The sequence below is a fragment of the Trachemys scripta genome, chromosome 2, assembly GCF_013100865.1.
Source record: "Trachemys scripta elegans isolate TJP31775 chromosome 2, CAS_Tse_1.0, whole genome shotgun sequence".
Lineage (NCBI taxonomy): Eukaryota > Metazoa > Chordata > Testudines > Emydidae > Trachemys > Trachemys scripta.
The window spans coordinates 223,812,695-223,835,138 of NC_048299.1; the positions used below are offsets into that span (position 1 = coordinate 223,812,695).

The 22,444-nt window shown below is 40.4% G+C and overlaps 1 protein-coding gene across 1 annotated transcript in view; it reads right to left on the minus strand.

The window, feature by feature from the left end:
- Nucleotides 1-22,444, minus strand: part of ARFGEF1 (ADP ribosylation factor guanine nucleotide exchange factor 1) — a 181,864-nt gene that overhangs the window by 20,374 nt on the left and 139,046 nt on the right. Inside the window, exons 21-30 of the mRNA XM_034763053.1 lie at nt 19,442-19,600; nt 17,475-17,625; nt 10,447-10,537; nt 9,210-9,250; nt 8,950-9,119; nt 6,961-7,112; nt 6,621-6,793; nt 5,398-5,558; nt 4,290-4,420; nt 1,850-1,979 (exon numbers count right to left, since the gene is read on the minus strand). Of these exons, the coding sequence (XP_034618944.1) occupies nt 1,850-1,979; nt 4,290-4,420; nt 5,398-5,558; nt 6,621-6,793; nt 6,961-7,112; nt 8,950-9,119; nt 9,210-9,250; nt 10,447-10,537; nt 17,475-17,625; nt 19,442-19,600 (1,359 nt within the window). The remainder of the gene's footprint in view (nt 1-1,849; nt 1,980-4,289; nt 4,421-5,397; nt 5,559-6,620; nt 6,794-6,960; nt 7,113-8,949; nt 9,120-9,209; nt 9,251-10,446; nt 10,538-17,474; nt 17,626-19,441; nt 19,601-22,444) is intronic.

Below are 22,444 nucleotides of genomic sequence, written 5' to 3' on the forward strand. Positions count from 1 at the left end.
CTCAGACTTCGGCTCTGTTTAAGAGCCAAGCTGCCCGAGCCAGCGCTACCAGCTTCGGGCAGCCCCCTTGCCTCCAGACCCTGCGCCACCGGAGCAAAGCAGCTGGAGCCCGAGAAGTGCCCGGCCGGCGGCTTGGGGTCCGGAGGCACGGGGGCTGCCCGAAGCCGGTAGCGCTGGCTCGGGCAGTTTGGCTCTTAAACAGAGCCGAAGAATCAGGGGAGGATCAGAGCAGCTGGAGCCCGGGAAGGGAAGTGCCTGGCCGGCGGCTTAGGGTCCGGAGGCCCGGGGGCTGCCCGAAACCGGTAGCGCTGGCTCGGGCAGCTTGGCTCTTAAACAGAGCCGAAGTCTGAGTCAGGGGAGGAGCAGAGAAGAGGAAGTGCCCGTCCGGTATTTTTCCCGGACACGTTCGGCTTTTTGGCAATTCCCCCCGGACAGGGGTTTGATTGCCGAAAAACCGGACGTATAGTAACCCTACGTGACTGGTGCCCGGGGCCGGGGGCGCAGCTCCAGCCCCAGGGGGATGCAAATCCGGACAGTGCCGGCTCCCCGCAACGTACTGGTGTCCACAACCCCCCGGGGGCGCCCCCAAGCCCTGCGATGGCTGCCGAGCGGCGCCCAGAGACACCCCCCACCCAAAGGACAGGGGCCCGCGCCCTCCCTCCCCCGACAGCTTGCTGCCTCACAGGGGCAGGTTGGTCGCGTCGCAGGGGCCGCTGGGAGTTGTAATTCTCAGCCGCTCCCCTCTCCCAGCTCTCCCTGGAGCATGAGGCCCGGCCGGACTACAGCCCCCAGCATGCCCTGGGCAGGAGCCGAGTGTCGCACCGAGATGATGTCACAGCGGGCGACCCACACACACAGATTCGGAGATCCTAGCCTCCCTATTTCCCCGGACATGTCCGGCTTTTTGGCAATTCCCCCCGGATGGGGATTTGGGGACCAAAAAGCCGGACACGTCCGGGGAAATCCGGACGTATGGTAACCCTATCCTAGCCCAGAACAACAGCTCCCACACCTGGGGCTTGGGGAGGACATCTTTGAAACTGCTGCTTAAGTTGCATGAGTTGCCTTTTTAAATTGGGGAAGACATTTTATTCTCACTGCCAGAATGGCCAACAGAGGAAGAGTTTTTTGCCTTCCCTACAGCAGCTCAGGGACCTAGTGGGTAAGTTAGAAGTTGCAACTTGGCAAGTGTCCAGTGCAGGTACTCATTCGATAAGGAGTCTGGTTCCCTGATAACAGGAATTGGGAGCTAGAGAAAGGTTTCCCCTGATGAAACTAGGAATGGGATAGGAGCTCCTGAAGTCTGGTATGAAGAGGTGTCAACCTCTTTTTCTTCAGCCCCTTATAACCTTCATATGCATGTGAGATCCCAGAAATGGGCTGGAAACATGCGACAGGTACCCTCCACCAGGTGAGCAGATTATGAAGAAGGATTACTTGCACTGAACGGGTTACTGACAGATAGTTCCCAGATGACATCAATTAATAAATTTGCAGCCTAGTTCAACCATATCCCCTGTGTCTGATCTTTCTTCCTGCAATTACCAATTCCTAAACCATTCTTCCAACATACAAAATAAGGATCTATTATAACCTAGTACATGGAATTATAATCCCTCACTATACAGATGTGGTTTACAATACAAATAAGAAGAAAGATCCTGAGTATGTTCAACAGAACAGTAATACAATTAATTAAGGTAGTTCCAGCAACAAGTGAAACATTCTGATTCACAAGACATACGGGTGTGGCTTTATGCATGAGGAACATTTTTTCCCCCTAGCTGTGAATCTTATGAAAATCTCTCCCCCTCAAACTCTGCCCCCCGCTTTTTTTTTTTTTTTTTACCTCTGTCTGCTGTTCTGGCAGTTTCATGTTGTCAAATATCCTGAAGACAATCCTAAACAAATCCTGCCACCAGTGTTTTTCATAAGTATGGCCATATGTTTTCATTATTTCAAACATTACTGTTAAGCCCCTGCAATTAAAAAACCACACAAGTATGAGGAACCATTAAAAGAAACACTATATGCCACAGATGTCACACTGCTACACTAATAATAATAATATTCCAAACCTGCATGAAACACATTCTATACATTGTTTTTATTTTAAAAAATGAGTGGTAAAGTCAACAGGTTAAAAAAATATATTTTTAGAAATTGAAGTGGCACCTGGAAAACAAAGCAAGCATTCATGAGCACTTCAAACTGAATAGGATTTTTAAGTTTAATTTCAAGGGATAGAAAACTGAGGGCACAAATTTCACTGAATAAACTCTTTATAATGTTTTGTAACTTGTCAGAATTTACAGTAAAATATTATGAATGGAGGTACCCACAAGGTAAATCAGTGTATAATTTGTTTTAAAAAGTGAGCTTTTCCAAATGCTACCTGAAGCTAGGAAATATTCAAGGTGACTTGTAAAAGGAAAAAAATTGGGTTGTGCCCTTTTTGATTTTCTGTGAAGAACAGACAAGATTCTACTTATTTTTTTAATTGAGAAATTCAAGTCTCATCTTTTTCCCCCCCCCCCAGGAAGACTAAGGATGCCTAGAGAACTGGGAATATTGTGACATGAGACACCATGAATCTGAAATCTAATTGAGAGAGAAAGTTATTTTTATTAAGATTTTTTTAAAACTTTTCTAATAACACATTTAATGTAAAAATATTCCAGAAACAGTTAAGAAGAAAGTATCTAGTAAAGATTCACCACCTCTCACCCTTTTAATTAAGGGCGGGAATATTTCCAGTCAACGTCTTTGACCTCCAACAGGTCATACAGCACAAATAAGGAAAAGAAGCCTTCACATTTCTGATACTTTAAAATGCAAAAACAAGCATACTTTATTTTAAATACCAGATGTTTATACATTAGAAGGAGACAATACAGAGCATACAGTCCCATCTTCCTGTTCAGGTCATCTTTTATCTACAAGCAGCAGCAACTCATTTACAAACCCTCTTCCTTTCATCTATTTACATTATGAACATTAAAATTAAATGCATCCCAATAATGAGCCCTTCAAGTAAACATACAAGCATCTCTTTCAACATTTCTTGATTTTTAGGGTTGTGCCTAAATTTGGCTTTACAGTTTTCTTTCCCAGTCTTTATCACAGGTATATAGAATTATAAATTGTCAAATACATTTGTATAAGTTATTTGTTACAGTTACTGGAATTCTAAACGTACTTTTTGTTACATTTGAATCTGAGTTGTTTCCTGTTAGGGACAGTGAAGAATTAACCTCAAAAATCTAAAATATAGTTTACTTTTCTATTGCATTATTTGACACACTGTAAACACACTTCCTTTACGAAAAAGGAAATCCAAACATTTCATATACATCATTAAAAATTTCAATAAATATAAAAAACACATTACAAGGGCAGACTAGCATTCAATGAAAAACAATTAGATTTGTGTGGGAAAGAACTGTATAACTTTTCTCCCTTTCAATCTCTTTCTGCAATCAATTACCAATTTGCAGATGCTATTACAATATCTGCCCTGGCTTGAAAATAGTTTGCAAATACTCAAAGAAAATATGCAAATTCAAGTATTCAACAGAAACCAAAAAAGGTTCCTATAGGATTTTGTCATAATTTTCTATTACTATTAAACCTGGTTATTACACTATTTGTTCATAGTTGTTTAACAACAACAAAATAATGGGTAAAACTACCAGGGGAAAAAACATATTAACCTAACTAATTTCCTATTTTAACAAGAGTTCAGGGCATATTGATTGTTTACACAGTTGGCCTACTGTGTCAAAATTAAAACGGAATGATTCTGACTAATTTACAACCTCTAACATATGGAGGGAAAGTTACTGTTTTACTTTTACTGAACAGGCACTAAAATCAGCACTGGGTTTGACTATCACAGACTTTAAGAGAGAAACAGACATACAATAGAAGCCCATATCATAATGTCAAGTATTTCACCTATAGTATGATAATTCTAAAAGCATGTATCCATGTTCAATGGATCTTCATCAACTTAAGTAACAAAGCTAACTTAAGTCAAAAGTTTCTTAAGAGAAAAAACAAGATTTTTTTAAATTAACGTTTCAGCATGTTTAAAATGTATTTATAGCACTTGCCTATCCTCCCAAAGTGATAGCAATTAAATCAAATATACAAGTTTCTGATTTTAGTCAGATCAGTTATGTTTGCCAACAGACAATTACCTCCATCTGTTTTAAAAACGTTTTAAAGGCTCATAAACAAGAAAAACAAACCACTTGAAAATTTAAATTACAAATACTGTTTGTTACCTGGTTCTTACATCTAATTTGCATCTATTGATGATACAGGATAACTCAAAGAGAATTGGGAACCATCCTCTCACCCACACCCTGTCTTCAGGAGCTACATTCATATCATCACTTGTGTATTCCTTGAAAGCCTTGAGAAGCAAATACAGGATTAATGTAGCAGAAGCATAGTATCATTTCAAGTTATAAACTTACTATTTTGGTGGAAGGTAAAAGTACTAAGATAATATTAGAGTAAATGTATTAACTAAAGCACAATTTAAGTACTGTTATGGATATTATATTAGAAAAATTGTATTCAATATTTTACAATCTGGTATTAAGGTTTATAAATGATACCACAAAATATGGCAATAAAATTTACCTTAGCAGCTATACTATGGTCAAGGTAATCTAAATGTTTTTTAAAATTATTCTTATAAAGGTATGAAAAACAGATTTTGCAAGAAACAACTGCCTACTCAGCCACCATTTGTAACTTTTAATTTAACCTCTCAGTCTCCTATTCTGTCCTACAGAGACATCCTTGAGGATAATAATATTTTTTTAAATTGACACCTATACCTATGCCACTATAGCAGGGGTCGGCAACCTTCGGCATGCAGCCCATCAGGGTAATCCGCTGGCAGGCCACGAGACATTTTGTTTATGTTGACCGTCCACAGGCATGGCCCCCTGCAGCTCCCAGTAGCTGCAGTTCACTGTTCCCAGCCAATGGGAGCTGCGGGAAGTGGCGGTGAGCACATCCCTGTGGCCCACTGCTTCCCACAGCTTACTCTGATGGGCCACGTGCCGAAGGTTGCCGACCCCTGCACTATAGGTATGTTAGCAAAGGGTGCTCCTACCATAGGAACAGATACTGAGAAGTTCCAATCCCCAACAGCTCTCATTGAAGGTCCCAAGAAAACTAACCAACACGAAGTGCAACTTGTTCAAAGCCTACATCAAGATATTTATAAACAAATGTGCAGCTCATGCCCTCTCCTGGACTTTAAAGTCCCTCGTAGAATTTAAAGCCAAATTTTTAAAGCTGGTACAACTGCACATTTTTATGTTATGAAAGTATTATTAATTTAAATACTTATGATTTAAAAAGTATGGTTTATACCTGAGGTCTGTCTGATACATATTTTGCACAATGGCGAATGAGGCGGATTGCTTCCATGCTTGTGTCTGGAAAAGCTGCATTGCATGCAAATTCAGACAAACATTTTACTGCATCCTGGAAAGAATCTATGGTGGCTGGGAAGTGTTTTTCAAATACAATTGCTGGAAAAAATACATATATATTAAAATTAACACATGGGTCCTTCAAACATTTTCAAACAAAATGTCAATTGTCCCCTAAAATAATTTTTAAAAGACCAAGATGCGAATCTAGCATAGGAAAAAGGGAAGACAAAAGTGAGAGAAATGGCTGAAGAGATTTGTGTCACTGCTTGGTTCTGTTAAATGTGTAATTATTACAAAAACCAAAAATATTCTGTTAAGAATTCATACAGAGGGCACTGTATTCTTATAATATATTTTAATTTCACACCCATTCACTGATGTAGTCTTCTATAGCAATGAAAGCCTGCAATTAAATGAGTTAAGGCTTGATATTTAGCACTATCTATATTTAAACACATTTTTACTAAGAGCTGAACAGCATCCCCCAGGACGGGCTACAGCATCAGGAATCACTTGTAGGTCTTTCCCCCACCCCATATTTGTGGTTCAATTGTATTGGCTTTACATATTCACACTTGAGTTGTGAATCACAGAGCTTGGAGAACTTTTTTGAAAGACTGCCTGTTGCGGCTGCACAAGCGATCCCTTTTGGCATTGAAAGCTTGGAGCCAAGACAATAAAAGATCATACGGTCCCAACTGCTTCACTTCCTTCTTTTAAAACAGAACCCTAGGCCAGAACTCAGAGAGCAAAGGGAAGGTGTGCAGGTAATGTGATTATGCAACATACTTGAAGAAATATATCTAAAAATTTTAAATTCACAATCAAAAATGAAAAAGTATAACTTGTTTAAAAAATTCATTCTCTCTCAATAGTTGACTTTTCAGTCTAGAATAAATGTTTATAGCTCTATTATAAAACTTGTGTGTAGAGTACAAAGACAAATGACAAACATGTTACTTTATTACTTTTTGAAGTATATATTCTTAGTAAACTACAAATTTTTAAAAAAAGCAGAGAAATATTGTTTTAACATGTATTTAGGAGAGTTCTGCTAGGCAAATAATAAAATTAGAGCAAACTGAAAAGAACAATGAGCTGTTCATTTGCTTCCACATACCCCGTAGTGATATCTGTAAATTATGCATCAGTACTTACTGACAATGTGCCCTGTAGTTTGAAATGCAAGTTCCACTATACTTTCATCCTGATCTGATGCAGCCAAATGAAACACTGAAAATATATTCTTCCAACCTGAGCGAATGTTGGCAGCTTGAGAGTTTACCATCTGTGCTATGCACCGTACAACCATGTCTCGAATGGTAGGAGACCTAAATTATAAACAAAATGTTAAATAGTAACTGAAGCTACTGTACTGATTAAAAAACAGAACTTTTCTAAGGACCAATTTCATTTTACAGAAGCAATTCAAACAAAATAACTGATTCCAAAAGCTGGTGATTATGTTCCCAAGTGATTCAGTTAACTGCACAATTACCTGTTTCTCTTCATTATGTGTTCAAACGGCCTTAAGAAGTCCTTCTGGAATCGGAAATTAGCAAGTTCTCCTTTTTCTAAGAATTTCATTGATAACTGCCTTAAGGAATCTACTGCAAAAATAGCTACATCTTCATTCGGATTGCAGCCAACCTAGGAATGTAGAAGTAGAAACGCATGTTGGCATTAAAACTGCATTTTAAGAAATTAGTCTGAATTGTCTTTACATTTGAAGATGGAAATGGAAGAGCAGAAATCACAAATTCAGAACTGAAACTTACGATACAAAGTTAAAAATACGTTATTAATTTAATCAATTCCTACCAGCAGCATGGCTCAGTACTTTACCAAATGTTTCTCTCTTCCTAACCTATCCAACTTGTATTTTGAAGAACACATCCCAACTTTTAGAGCTCTCTAAAGATAAACAAATGAGCTCATTAGAGCTACTTCACGAATCAAAATGATAATACAGCGGACCCTTGCTAGAATGCGTATCTATATCACGCGAATTTGCTTATAGCGCGGGACCGTGCATGGATCCCAAATTTAATTACCTTAATTGGAATCCATGGTAACGCAGTCCCCGCGTTAACGCGGGACCGCGCATGGATCCAAAACCCCATGTTCTAGCGAAGGTCTGATATATTAAAAAACACAGAAGACAAATAAGACATTTAATTTAGAACAACAGATTAACTCAACACTGCAAACAGCCAAAGCTGAGTTAAGAAACACAAAACAAACACTCAATGACACCATATTTTTCCTACAGCAGCCATTTTTAGATCTATACCATGATTAGGGCCCTACCAAAGTCACTGTCCATTTTAGTCAATTTCACAGTCACAGGATTTTAAAAATCATAAACTTCATGATTTCAGCTATTTAAATCTGAAATTTCACGGTGTTGTAATTGTAGGGGTTCTGACCCAAAAAGGACTTGTGGGGGGATCGCAAGGTTATTGGGGGAGTGTCGCAAGGATATTGTAAGGGGGGGTTGCAGTACTGCTACCCTTACTTCTGTGCTGCTGCTGGCAGTGGTGCTGCCTTCAGAGTGGGCAGCTGGAGAGCGGCAGCTGCTGGCCGGGAGCCCAGCTCTGAAGGCACAGCCGCAGGGCAGAATGAAGGATGGCATGGGTATGGTATTGCCACCCTTACTTCTAGGCTGATGCATGCAGAGCTGGATCCTCAGTCAGCAGCCACCACTCTCTGGCCACCCAGTTCTGAAGGCAGCAGCGCAGAAGTAAGGCTGGCAATACCATACCATGCCATCCTTACGTCTGCGCTGCTGCTGATGGTGGCTCTGTCTTCAGAGCTGTATGGTATGGTTTTGCCACCCTTCCTTTTGCGCTGCCTTCAGAGCTGGGCGGCCGGAGAGTGGCGTCTATTGGCCGGGCACCCAGTTCTGAAGGCAGAGCCCCGCCAGCAGCAGCACAGAAGTAAGGCTGACAATACCATGACCCCCCTAAAATGAACTTGTGACCCCCCTCTAACTGCCTTTTGGGTCAGGACCTCCAATTTGAGAAAGATGATCTCCCCCATGAAATCTATTAAGTAGAGGGTAAAAGCACACAAAAGACCAGATTTCACATGGGAACACCAGATTTCATGGTCTGTGATGCATTTTTCACGGCCATGGATTTGGTAGGGCCCTAACCATGATTAACAAGTTGGCCAATTTATACCACTGCCTTTGAATTTAGTACAGAATATATCAGCCTTGTGAACAGAGAATAACTAGCCAGGTTCAAATATGGGTTCAACAGAGCAATATAGATGGCTTTAGCCCTTCACCATAGATTTTGTATTCTTTTTCCTTTTCTTCTTTAGCGCTCTATTTTTATCTATTATAAAGGATAGTCAGTTAGAACTGAATTTAGGTGTAAAATTTTTCAAAATTTAGTTTTGAAAGAGTTTTAAATAGATAGGAATCATCATTTTCTGATTGTGTGAGCAATTCAAATGGTGTAATGATTAGCAAACATACCTTATTAAAATGATCTCCAATAACTTCCCAGATTCTAGACCACTGTAGTCTTATCCGACCCATGTTATAGTAAGAAATCTCTACTATCTTCTGCAGACTAAACATTCGAGGATGGGTGGCAGACAGCAGTTCATCCATAGATACGGCACAAAGCCAACGGACAAAATCCACTGTTAAACGATCAGAATTCATTTAGTATTCTTTCCAAGCTTTATCAGAAAGCTACTTTGTAGATTAAGATAAAAAGTGATAAAACTTACCAATAGCATTTCCATCCAGTCTTGTAGATCCTGTAAATATTCTGAAAAAATTCACAATTCATAAGACTTTATTTTTTTAAAAAGTGGCTTCTTTTACAAAAAATAATTTATACCATAACTATTTTGCTACTGTGTTATTGCCCAAAACAGATTTCTAGCTATGACAAAATCTAACTGCCTTAAATACAGCATTTAAGACTCGACAGGTAAATTCTCAAAATCTGGAACATTACCAAAAATGTGAATCATGATTTACTATACTTAGTAAGATTTTAGAACTGCTGTCCCTCAGCGAACTTCAAGAGAAGGTAAAGTACACCAAGAAAAGCAGCATTTTAAATATATAAATCAGAAAGTACTTTTCATTATGCCAGAAAGATTTGGGTCAATATTCAACATTTACAAATGACACCATATGATATAATGTTGACCAAAGTATCTGGTCATAGCAAATACCCACAACTGACAATGGTCTTGTGTATTGTGCCTAAATCCTAGGGACTCTTGTAGTCCTTGAAAGGAATACCACATTGAAATACAGCTATCAATTTTGACAACTATTTAGACACTGGGGGCCTCAGACATCTCCATATAAAACAGCAAGATTTATGAAAGGTTCCGGTCTGATCCAGTTTTGAAAATAAAAACCAACATACTCCTGTAAGATTCCACTTTACTTTTAGGGAACAACTAGAACGGTAGTAAATATCAAAGACAGCATTCTTATAGATGAGTACTAGTCAGGGGGGAAATGGAAGGATGCAGTAATTGGGTAGAGAAGCAAAAGTGTTTAGTGTCAGTAGTTCTCTCTCTCTCTCTCTCCATAAAGGAGACAAAAATCTATACATTTTAACTGAAGTATTTATTCTTAAATTTATATAGAGAATCAAGATGGACCACACTTTTTACAACAACAGCAGCTTCTTTTACACCCCTCAGTTTTCCCTCTGCAGTTATTACTAAATATTTGTAAACAGTTTCTGCTTCTCTTTTCCCTACCTTCCTTCTACCTTCTGCTATGATGAGCAACTCCTGCTGTGCAATAACACAAAAACAAAATAAAACAAAAACAAGCACCTTGTGACACTGCAATATGGTGATGCAGATATAGCATTTTTGTAATTACTGAGAAACCAGATAACCTACTTATTTTTTCTATCACTAATTGAATCTACTGTATTCGCATACTGTGAAAAGTTCATGAGGTATCCAACTGGAAGGAAGTTAAATACTGTACCTGTCTACAGCAACAACAACACTTTGGGAACTAGTTTCTCCAATGGATTCCTGAATACTTGCTATCTGCTTCCAGTCCACATTTCCTCCAACTATGGGGAACAATTAAAAAAGAAAAGGGAGGGGAGAGAAGGACAGAGAGGAAAGTATTTTTGTCAGTATCAAAAGAATTGAATATATTTGTATTTACGATGAAAGCAAGTAGACCAATTTTTTCCTCACCTGTTAAATTGGTCATCTCATGGAGTTGGGGTTGCTCCCCCAAACTTAATTCAAGAAAATTCTCTCTCCAGATTCCACTTCTGTTGGAACCAAAACTCACAGAAAATACTTCCAAAGATGCAAAAAACATGAAGAGTCCTATGGGATTTTAAAGTTACCTTTTCTGGTTTTTTCATCTTTGGAAGTATTCTCTGGAAGTTTTGGTGCTGAAACTGGATAATTAGTAATAGCGTCTGGTGCCTGGAGAGAGAATTTGCATATTCTACCAGGAGCAAGTGAACAGAGCTATCAGGATTGGTTAAGGGCTACTCCATGTGAATGATGAAAAACTAATCCCTGAAAGCGATGTCCCTAACATCTACCACCATAAAATACAGAGAAAAATAACTACAAATAAATGAAAATACTTATTTTGAGAGCTAGAAACTGTGGCCAAGATTTTTTAAAAATCAGCCCCTAAATTAAGGTTCCTAAATCCACATTTAGGGAAGTTTCTGAAAATCCTGGTGTCATAACTATAAAGAGAAGGGTAACAGCCCTCCTGTGTACAATATTATAAAATCCCTCCTGGCCAGAGACTCCAAAATCCTTTTACCTGTAAAGGGTTAAGAAGCTCAGGTAACCTGGCTGACACCTGACCCAAAGGACCAATAAGGGGACAAGATAATTTCAAATCTTGGGGGGGGGGGGAGGCTTTTGTTTGTGCTCTTTGTTTTGGGGGGAGTTCGCTCTTGGGACTAAGAGGGACCAGACATCAATCCATGCTCTCCAAATCTTTCTGAACAAGTCTCTCATATTTCAAACTTGTAAGTACAGCCAGGTAAGGCGTGTTAGTTTTATCTTTGTTTTCTCAACTTGTAAATGTACCTTTTGCTAGGGTATTTACCTCTGTTTGCTGTAACTTTGAACCTAAGGCCAGAGGGGGTTCCTCTGGGCTCTTTAAGTTTGATTACCCTGTAAAGTTATTTTCCATCCTAATTTTACAGAGATGATTTGTACCTTTTTCTTTAATTAAAAGCCTACTTTTTAAAAACCTGATTGATTTTTCCTTGTTCTAAAATCCAAGGGGATTGATCTGGACTCACCAGGAATTGGTGGGGGGAAAAGAAAGGGGGGGGGGAGAATGATTAGTTCCTCCTTGTTTTAAGATCCAAGGGGTTTTGGATCAGTGCTCACCAGGGAGTTGGTGAACGAGTCTCTCAAGGCTATCCAGGAAAGGGAGTTAGCCTATTGGGAGTGGTGGCAGCAGACCAGATCTAAGCTGGTAGTTAAGCTTAGAAGTTTTCATGCAGGCTCCCACATCTGTACCCTAAAGTTCAGAGTGGGGAAGGAGCCTTGACACCTGGTCAAAACCAATAAAAACCAGAAACATTGAATTAATATTGCCATGGTGTCTTATTAAGGACACTACTCTTAGGCACTGCAACACACAGAGAGTGTTGAATTATTCTAAAATAATCTATTAGAAAAAGGAGCAGAGTAGAGTCAGAGTTCCAAGGCCAGAAGGGATCACACCAGATCATATAGTCTGACCTCCTGTATATCACAGACCACCCAGCACCCCCCACACTAAACCCAACAACTAAAACTAGACAAAATATTACAGCCCACAGCAGACTAAACTATTATGGGCAACACGTGGAGAACAGGAGGGACTGAACTGCACCAGTACCCACAGTAGAGTATTCAATGAAAGCCAAATTTTTCCAGTTTTAGAATTTGGTAAACAGAAAATTATTTACCAGATATGTTTTTCTCTTGAGTCTCCCAAAAATTTGTCACTTGGGGGTTTCCCCTTTATGCCAAGAAAGTAGAGGCAATTCAACCGTAATAGCTTACCCATTTGGTTCCTCACTCTTCCAAAACTTAACAAGAAGCTGTAGCAAATTCTTATGTGAATATTAATTTCTTAATTTTCTATTTTAAAAAAATATGTATATCACCCTCACTAGCTTGCACAAACTAAGTGATTTATTTGTATTAGTGAAATTGATGTAGGTCCAGATTGAGAGAGACCATAATGAAAGAAAGAAAAATATCAGGCAATATTTTCTATTCTTTCCCAAACGGTCTCCCCTCAATCTGTCACAGAGGAAGGATTAAAACAATAAATAGATGAAGTGATGAGGGAAAAACAAAAGTAGTGAGAAAATAATATGGAAAATAAGGATTGCAAGTTTCGCTTAGGAAAAAACAGAGTTTATTTTGAGCCCACTTAATTTCTTTAAGGTTTACTTTCCTCTGAAAGGATGTGTCTGCTGTGGTAATTGTGCCAAGGTGGATATTCAAGACCAGGTGGCTGCTTTACAAAATTCCTTCAGCTGAGGCTCTAGTTGTGCATATAGTATGCTTTTCAACAGTGGTTTGACAGCAAGTACACAAGCTTCTACAATGCAATACCTGATCCAGTTAGAGATGGAGAATTTAGAAGTTTTGGCTTCTAATAATTTTGGATGAAAAGCTTAAGTGACAATGGGGACTAACCAACCCAGTGATTCAAAAGGGAGTAGAGAAGGCTTTAAAAGAAACAAGTTTACGTCCTATGGTGGAGAAAGTTTCGAATGGTGGCTTGACTTGTTTTGCTGCCTCCAGGAGTCTTAAAATGTGGGGGAGCAATACCAGGGGAAAATCTCTACAATAAATTTGGAACCTTCTATGTTAAGGATGTGAATTTCTAAAGAGCATATACTTCGAGATACACATATTTTAGTGATACAAAAGAACTATAGGACTGGAATTCCAAAAATCTTTGAATCAGGTCACTGGCCATGTCCCTAAACCAACTGAAGTATTTTCTCCAGATTACAGAGTAGCCTTTCAGGGTAGTCAGTTCTCTGGACGTTGCAAGTGTTTCAGCCACTTTGAGAACTTGGTTTGGTCAGAACTTTCCGTTTCAACATTGAGGCTGTCAGGTTTGATTAGCTTGGATTTGGGTGTTATAGAAGTCTCTTAGTGAGGAGATACAACCTGTTAAGAAGCTCTGGATGAGGTAGCAGGGACATCTCTGTCAGGTCAGAGAACCCTGTCCTCCTCTGGCACTTCGTTGTTGGATTTCTCCTTTTTAATATGGAACTTGTGGCATAAATTGTTGGTGGAAAAGAGTATGGAATGTAGTTCCATGAACAAGGCACAGCATCAATTCCAAAAGTTATAAGGTCTCTTTTCCAACAGAAGTGCAGTCTCATCTTCGCAATTCAACTTGATGGAAAGAGCTTACCTTCTGGGAGTCTCAATGTGCCCATTATCCAGAACAGAACTTTGTTTGCACAACCCCTTCACTTGATTTATTGCTTACCTGCTGAGCCAGTCACCTTCCCATTGTATATGTCTTTGTGAATACAAATTAAAAGGATAGAGGATGTTTGACCCAGGTGAAGGATATGCAGTGCCTCCCTGTGAAGGGACAAGCTTCCCATTCCTGTTTATTAATGTACAGTATGTTACTGTTGCATTGTCTGACATAATCTGGACATGGATTTAAGGGAGGCTTTCTTGGAAAGGCTACCTGGGCTAATCTGGTAGCACTTCATTCTGGCAGATGGATGTTCCTTTTCAAATCCATGCCACACATTAAATGACCCTAATGTAATGCCTGAACTGATCACTTTACTGTCTAGTAGGATGCGGCTGTGGAGTCCCCATCATACGTAACCTTTGCCCTTTGATTCCACTAATGGAGAGAGGATAGTACAGATTGTGGAAACCTAGTTCTCCATGTCTGCAGATGGAATCACTGCATGTGCCACTATGATCAAAGTGTGATCCCAATACAAGAGACCATGATCTTTGGAGTTCTAGTAAGAAAAGGATTAACGAAAGGTTGGCCCTTTAAATCTAACATAAAATGTAGCTTTTGAACTTCTGTGAAAAAAACTATGGCCTATAATGAACCTGTCTGTATTCACGCAGAACTAGGACAGTGAAAACCTGCCCCTCAGAAGAAAAAGTGATTATGGCTCTACTGTATATTCTTCATAGTAAAGAAATGATCAGGAAGAGCCTGGGCTGTTCTAGACCTCAAGAGGCTGAACAGGTCCATGCAAAAAGAAATTTATTCAGAGCAGAACTCTCCTTACTCAGGAGGCCTTTTCAGACAGAAAACCCAGGAGGTGATCTGTTTACTCCATTTGACCTGGACTGCCATGATAGGAGAAGAGGAACATGAAGAGAAAGCTCAGTGGATGGTCAACTTGACAAACAAAGCACCAGAAATTTGCCACCTCTCTCCCCCCCACAAAGGGCAGAGGGGGAAAAAAAGAGAGAGAGAGAGAGAGAGAGAGAGAGAGAGAAGGTTTTGCCTACTGTTGCCCCAAAATAAGCATTATAAATCATGACACTAATGGATAGGGCAGGAACACTTAATTGCCACTCTGTTTGCACAGCAGGAGAAGTGTCACAAGAGCAAAAGGGGTATTTGCCTCTGGTATTTGCAAGAATGAGGTTCAGTTCAAAACGTGTTGGGCTGGAGGGAAGAGGTCAACCTACAGAAAAATTCTTTTAGTTGATTCTTGTCAGAACCACCTGCCTTGGGAATGTTCTCCTTTCATAAAGGAAGCGTTGGGGAAAAAAAAACACAATTGTTAAACTTCTAGGATTTATTAATAAAAAAACCACACATGTCCATACATGCATACTGTGGTGCGATTTTTAATTTTAGACTTTTTTTGTGGGTTACCACAGTTCTCACCTAGAAGGGAGAAACTTTTCTTAAGAGGAGAAACACATTACTCAAACTTGGGAATTTATTCTGCACTCATCCACAGATAAGGAAGATTGAGCGTCTCTACAGTATCTTATTTCTGAGTTCTCCTGCATGGGATTAAGAGGACTCAGAACTCCCAACTTTTCTCCAAGGATATGGCAGAGTATTTTCAGTTTCTGTTTACTTTTCAACTTCTTTTCCTAAATCTAAATCTTTTATCCCTTACTCCACTGGGGAGGCTGATGGAGGAGCCTGATGGAGGTCGTTCCCCGCACCCTCCCTCCCCCAATGCAGCTAGTGCCATGGGCTCCCTCCCACCTCTAAGATTCAATCAGGGATATTTATTGTATAAGTCATGGACAGGTCATGGGCTGTGAGTTTTTATTTCTTGCCCATGACCTGTCCATGACTTTTACTAAAAATACCTGTGATTAAATCGTAGCCTTAATCATAAGTATTTTTCCTTGGGAAAAAAAAACAACTATGCTTGTATAGATGTGCATACGTACTAGAATATTGAACAGGAAGAATACTGCTGGAAAGCAGTAATGTCAGAAGAGACCTTGAGTGACTGTGGGAAGCAAATTAAAATGCAAGTTTGCAGTGTAAGAGAATAAAACCAAAATAAAGGTAAATTGATTTGAACTTGCATGCTTCAAGAGAGGACTATCCTGGGCAGTGAAGCTGTAAACTCTCTTTTACAGGGACTAGAATACTGTGTACCTCAACAATAGCAAAACCCATAGCAGTGTGGGGAGAGTGGATGGAGGCAGATCACAAAGGGAGCCAGGGAAAAGGATTGGCTGAGGAGTAAGGGCTGATATTGGGCTATGGAATAGACTGGGATGACAGCCCTCAGACCCCTGGCTGGGGAGCAATGCCAGGGAGCTAGTAACAGAATCATAACTGCTCCAGGAAAAGTGTTGCAAGACAGAGAAATCTTTAGCCAAGACTAAAGCTTTCACCAGACAGTGTTGAAAGCTGTTCTCATGAAGCAAGAGGGAGTCTGGCATCATATTAAAATCAGATTTAGAAAAATCGAACGTTTCTGTTTAATGGTCTGCCTGGGTGCAAAAGAAAACTGGGCATTGTAGTGAGTGCCAGAATTGTATCTACAACCTTCATTTGTTTCCATGGATTTACTGTTTTACTGCATTACTCCCCACTCTCAAACAGATTTCTTGAACTGCAACCTTAATTTTAATTTCGATTTTTTTGTATATTTGTTTGGTTTTGTTTTGTTTTTTTTTGGTTATGGAATGGGTGTGAATTCAAGAAAGTTTTATTTTCAATTATATAAAAATGTTCCAACATGTTGCTTTTAACGGCTTTATTTATCTAACCTTGAAGATGGCACATCTTTTAAAAAATTATCAGTTTGTCTAATTAATCAGAAATATATCATCCACTTTTTATCATAATGCAAAAATAAAATACCTCACTGATGGCATGAAGTTTGGCTCTCAAAACTTTACCTTTTCTATAACAAAGTAGCCACTTAAGTAGGTAACAGATTAAGATAAATAATTTAAATCAAGTTTTAAACTAATCATTTAAATTATTGTAATTTAAACCAATCCACCTTGCATATTTCTCACAAAAGTCCACAGGGTGCACCAATCAATCTACATTCATAAATCTACACCCCAATTTTATTTCTATGCAAGTTTGGCAAAACAGACATATATTTGGTACAGCGAATTAGCAATATTGCTCAATCTAGTAACACAATACCTTTAGTATGAAGTACTTTTGTGATCAACTACATTTTAATTTCCTCTAAGAAATTACTATAATATTAATAGATATTGCATTGAAGCCATTTTATTCCATTTTCCACCTTGTATCCCCCACAAAGTGACAATAAATCAATAAAAAGTATTCTTAAAAATATTTGAGTAAATATCTCAATCACAGTCCTGCATTTGTATTAGCAACAGCAGAAATGTTTTTAATAAATAAGAATTAAAATGACTTTTTTCCATAATTATGCCTCACTTCAATAAAAAAGCCACTGGCAACCACAAGCTGAGAACTTTATTCAAATATTATACGTCCATACGAAGCTGGATAACTAAAATACTTGGAGCATTCATATCACTCACCTAATCCCAGGCCCACAAATTCATCAGGTGCCTGATCCTTTGTTCCAGTAAAAGAACCTTCCCTGCCTCTCACTGTCCCAGAGATGTAACGTGGTTTTACTCCAGTTCCTATTAATTGTGCCAGCTCAAGTTGACTAATACATTTCAGAATCTAAATTAACACAAAACACAGAAACCACTTAACAGTGAGAAGTGGATTTTAAAAATATTTAATATCTCTGTTGTCTTTTATAAAATTCTTTATGAATGGGCAGATTTCAGGGTTTTCAAAAATAAAATTCTCATTTACACACATACATACTACACACCCAGACTATATAAACACAACAAATGCATCCGAAGAAGTGAGGTTTTTACTCACGAAAGCTTATGCCCAAATAAATCTGTTAGTCTTTAAGGTGCCACCAGACTCTTTGTTGTTTTTGTAGATACAGACTAACACGGCTACCCCCTGATACCCAGACTATATGTGTACACAGAATATAAATGTGTACATATAAACACCCACTCTATATACATACATACATACATAGCACATACATACTCAAAACCCACTGTACTCCTGAGGGAATTGTGCGCCGGGACATGGACTTAGCGGTGAGGCTACACCCAATCCTGACACAGCGCAAGGACTTGACCTTTCCCAGAAAGGGCCTGGGGCCCTGGCACACCAGGTGTGGGCAGGCAGGCTCAGCTCAGCAGGATCAAAGTGTGGAGGAGCTTTGTGTGTGGGGATCCAGATGTGAGGAGAGAGGGTTCTTTTTGAGGCCGTCTGGGTGCAGGTGGGTCCAGGGGAGAATCTGGATATACAGGGGCTGGTTGGTGGGGAAGGGAGAGGGGGAGTTCTGGTTGTAGGGGCAAAGGGAGTCTGCAGAGGGGGACCAAGTTAAGGTGGTTGGGGCTCGGTCTGGGTGTTGGGGGATGGGGCTTGGCAGGGGGGTCTGGGTGTTGGGGGCTAGGCAGGAGGTCCTGGTGCTGATGGAGTGGGGCTTTATGGGATGGGGCTCCAGGTGAGGGGGGCTTCTAGGGATGGTCCCCATGCATAGGGGGTGGGGCTCATTGGGAGGGGGGATCCAGTGTGGTTGGCTCAGCATGGGGTGGTCTGGGTCCAGGGGGGTTCCGGGTGCAGTCTGGGAGCAGAGGGGGATCCAGGGGTGTGTGTGTGTGTGTGTGTGTGTGTGTGTGTGTGTGTGTGTGTGTGGTCTGGGTGCAAGGATGGGGGTCCGGACGCAGGCGGGTATGGCTCAGCCAGGGTTCTGGGGCGGGGGGGGAAGAGGCTCAGTGGAATTGTGTGTCTGGGTGTGGGAGCATCCAGATGCATGGGGGTGGGTGGACAAGGGAGCAGCTTTCCACTGCGGTTAAGGAGCGATGGGACAGTGTGCAGAGCCAAGGGAGATTTATGGGGGTGGGTCTGATCCAGTCCTCGCCACTCCATGCAGGGGAAGTGTGCTCCTCACCCACCCCCAGCCCAGCCAGGACTACCAGCTGCTGGGTGCAGGGAGGTGGCATTTGGCGTGCGTGCATGTGTCTCTGGGTGCAGGGGGTTGCAGATGAGGCTTGGTACAGTGGAGGTTCAGGGGCAAGGGAGTGAGGCTTGGTGGGGGGTCTGGGTATGGATGTTGGGTATGGGTATGTCTGGGGATGGATGCACTGAGGTTGAGCAGATGGGAGTGGGTGTGACCAAACCCCTCCCCCACCACAGTGATTTACCTCTTCACTGGCTGCTCTATGCGACCTAAACAATGCACCTGCACTGCTGGGGAGGGGCATGTGGCTGCTCTTGCAGCTCCCATTTGCATCCCCATCAAAAAGTCATTTTTCTGCAGGGAAGCAAAGAAATCTGTGGAGAACATGAATTCTGCATGTGTGCAGTGGCACAAAATTCCCCCAGGAGTAACACTGTATACAAAATCAATGTACTTTCATGTACATACTTTCTTATAGTTAAGAATGAACTACTCTTGTACCTCATGCCAGGAATTTCCTAAATAGTTTCCATCTGTATGAGCCACTGTGATGAGTGTTTTTATTGTGTCAATGTTCTTCTGTTTCATTTCAGTTATACCAGAACTCACTGTAAGCAAGGTAAATCTTGCTAGTGCTTGGACATAAGCATCTCTTTCGAGCTACAGAGGGAAACAAAAATGAGTTGTTTCTGTTAGTTTACATAAACTGTCAATGTCTAAATATCTTTTGGTTCCTTTATGGATTATGGAGGCATTTGGACATTAATTTTTATTTTGAAATCATATCTCTTATAATAATCCTATGTCCACATAGGAATGAACCAAATATATTAATACATTTGAAAAGTGAGTTAGGAATATAGCACCAGAAGTTAGTTCTCTATGCCCACTTTTGAATAATTGAATGCACCACCCATCTATGCAGTAATATGACCTGTTTGGTTTATACGGCCCATATTCCTAGCTTACCCTACATTGACATAGATTTCAACCTCGAATAGCTGGTTGCAAGACCTCAATGGCAACTACACTGAAAAGTAGGGAGACATTACAGTTACAATATTGATTGTTGCTAAACTCATCTACAAAATCTCTTAGCTTACTGAAACTTAAAGACAGTGGAGTTTTCAATGAGGACCTATATGTTACTGAAAAAAAATAAGGTAGGTTTCATACAGTTGAATTTCAAAGCATTATATTAACTTAGAGAAAGAGAGAGGGATGCTTTAATGAGCTATGGGATAAGGCTCTCCTTGTAAAACTGTAAACCTGGGAAGGTAAGGTGTCACATGTAGCAGTCTAAAGCATGTAGTTTTAAGTAATTTCTTCTGAAGACACATTTTGTATTTCAAGTTAAGATAAACAAATATTCAAGACATCCCACCAGATGAGAGATGCACTCTCTGTAAAAAAAAAAAAAAAAAAAAAAAAAAACCTGTAAAGGAAAAAAGAGAACTCCCCAGCAGCCTCTCCCCAGTTGAGAGATACTATTGCCCATGCCCAAGTGCTGCCTTGCCATGATCTGCTGACAGACTTTCACCAGAACAAGTCCTCAGAGAGAGGATCTAAGATATATTTATTAATTGAAGGCAGAGACCTACATTATGTATCTGTGTGTTCAGAAAAAGAACTACACTGCTACCTTGATATAACACCACCCGATAGAACACGAATTAGGATATAATGCGGTAAGATTTTTTTGGCTCCCGAGGAGGCGTTATATCGAGGTAGAGATGTACTATAAAATGAACTTGTTATAACCCAATTGGTGAGCTCTAGAACATCTGAGTATAGGAGCAACTCTTCCTGGGTAGGTGAGTGACTGACCTACCTTAGGTTTGGTCCACACTAACCCCCCACTTCGGACTAAGGTACGCAAATTCAGCTATGTTCATAACGTAGCTGAATTCGAAGTACCTTAGCCCGAACTTACCGCGGGTCCAGACGCGGCAGGCAGGCTCCCCCGTCGATGCCGCGTACTCCTCTTGCTGAGCTGGAGTACCGGCGTCGATGGCAAGCACTTCTGGGATCGATCTGGGATCGATTTATCGCGTCTAGACAAGACGCGATAAATTGATCTCAGAAGATCGATCGCTTACATCCGGACCAGGAAGTAAGTATAGACGTACCCATATATGCAAACAGAGTAGAGCTACAAAGTACAAGAGAAGGGGTTTCTACATGTGTATAACTGATGTGCGTGGATGGCTTATTCATGTAGAGGCCAAAGGCCAGAAACTACATTCTTTGGAAAAGGAAGCTCATTACAATTCCATTTCTCATATGAAGCTATTGCAGGAAATAACTATGAGGAGATTAGAATTGATTTCACAATGAGTATTTGTGGTTATAGCTCCTGGAAAGAGGGTGTCTTATAAATCTGATTTGGATAATACCGGAGGACATAACTTTTCCCTTTATCTTTTATATAAAACATGGACCTAACCTGCAGAATTCCATCCCTGCAAAGTCAAGAAATAGATATTAATTACAAAATGCAGCAAGCTGTTTGGGAATTTATAAGGCAGGTTTTTAAATAAAAGTTAAAGAGCAAAAGAGCTGGAATAAAATGAGCTACAAGCAGAACAAACATCCATTTTGTTGGGTATAATCTAGTATCTTTTCTGTATTTGTGAAAATCCTCAGATAAGAAGTCAGCAATGGCCAATTGGTAGCAAACAGAAATTCTGTGTGGGTTGCAAGGTTTATAAAAATTCCAGTGTATATGAAGTCTAAGGACTTACTACTAAGTTATTTTATGTAGAAAATACTGGCAGCAGTATCAGACCCTCGTATAGCTAGATTTCCGATAAGCCTGTGGGATTACATAATTCAATGGGCCGTATTCAATACTGACTGGCATTCTACTTTACTCTGGGCTTAGGCAGAGTGAGCACAGTTCAATCAGAGGAACACTCTCCCGTGATACAATCAGGTGAAGAGAGATTGCTGAACAAAAAGACTCGGCAGTCAGAGTCAGATCTCCCATGAAGAAAAAAGCAGTAACAGAGGAATTTAAGGCACTCTCTTCTCATAGCAGATGTTCTCTTTTCCCTCATGGAATGGGAAAGAAAAAGAGTGATGCCTTCTTCTTACGAACCACCACTACTATAGAAGGGGAAAAAAATAACAAATGAGCCCACCCATCAACCAAAAAGGATAGGTGAGCTGAAATACGCAAATTAAGCACAGCCCTTGAGGACCCCAGTCTGGAAAAATCATGGCGCAGGGTTGAGATAACTGGCTCTGTGGATATGGAGAAAGTGGTGGATGTGATATACCTTGACTTTAGCAAAGCTTTTGATATGGTCTCCCACAGTATTCTTGCCAGCAAGTTAAAGAAGTGTGAATTGGATGAACGGACTACAGGGTGAATAGAAAGCTGGCTAGATCGTTGGGCTCAACGGGTCGTGATCAATGGCTCAATATCTAGTTGGCAGCCGGTATCAAGCAGGGTGCCCCAGGGGTCGGTACTGGGGCCTGTTTTGTTCAACATCTTCATGA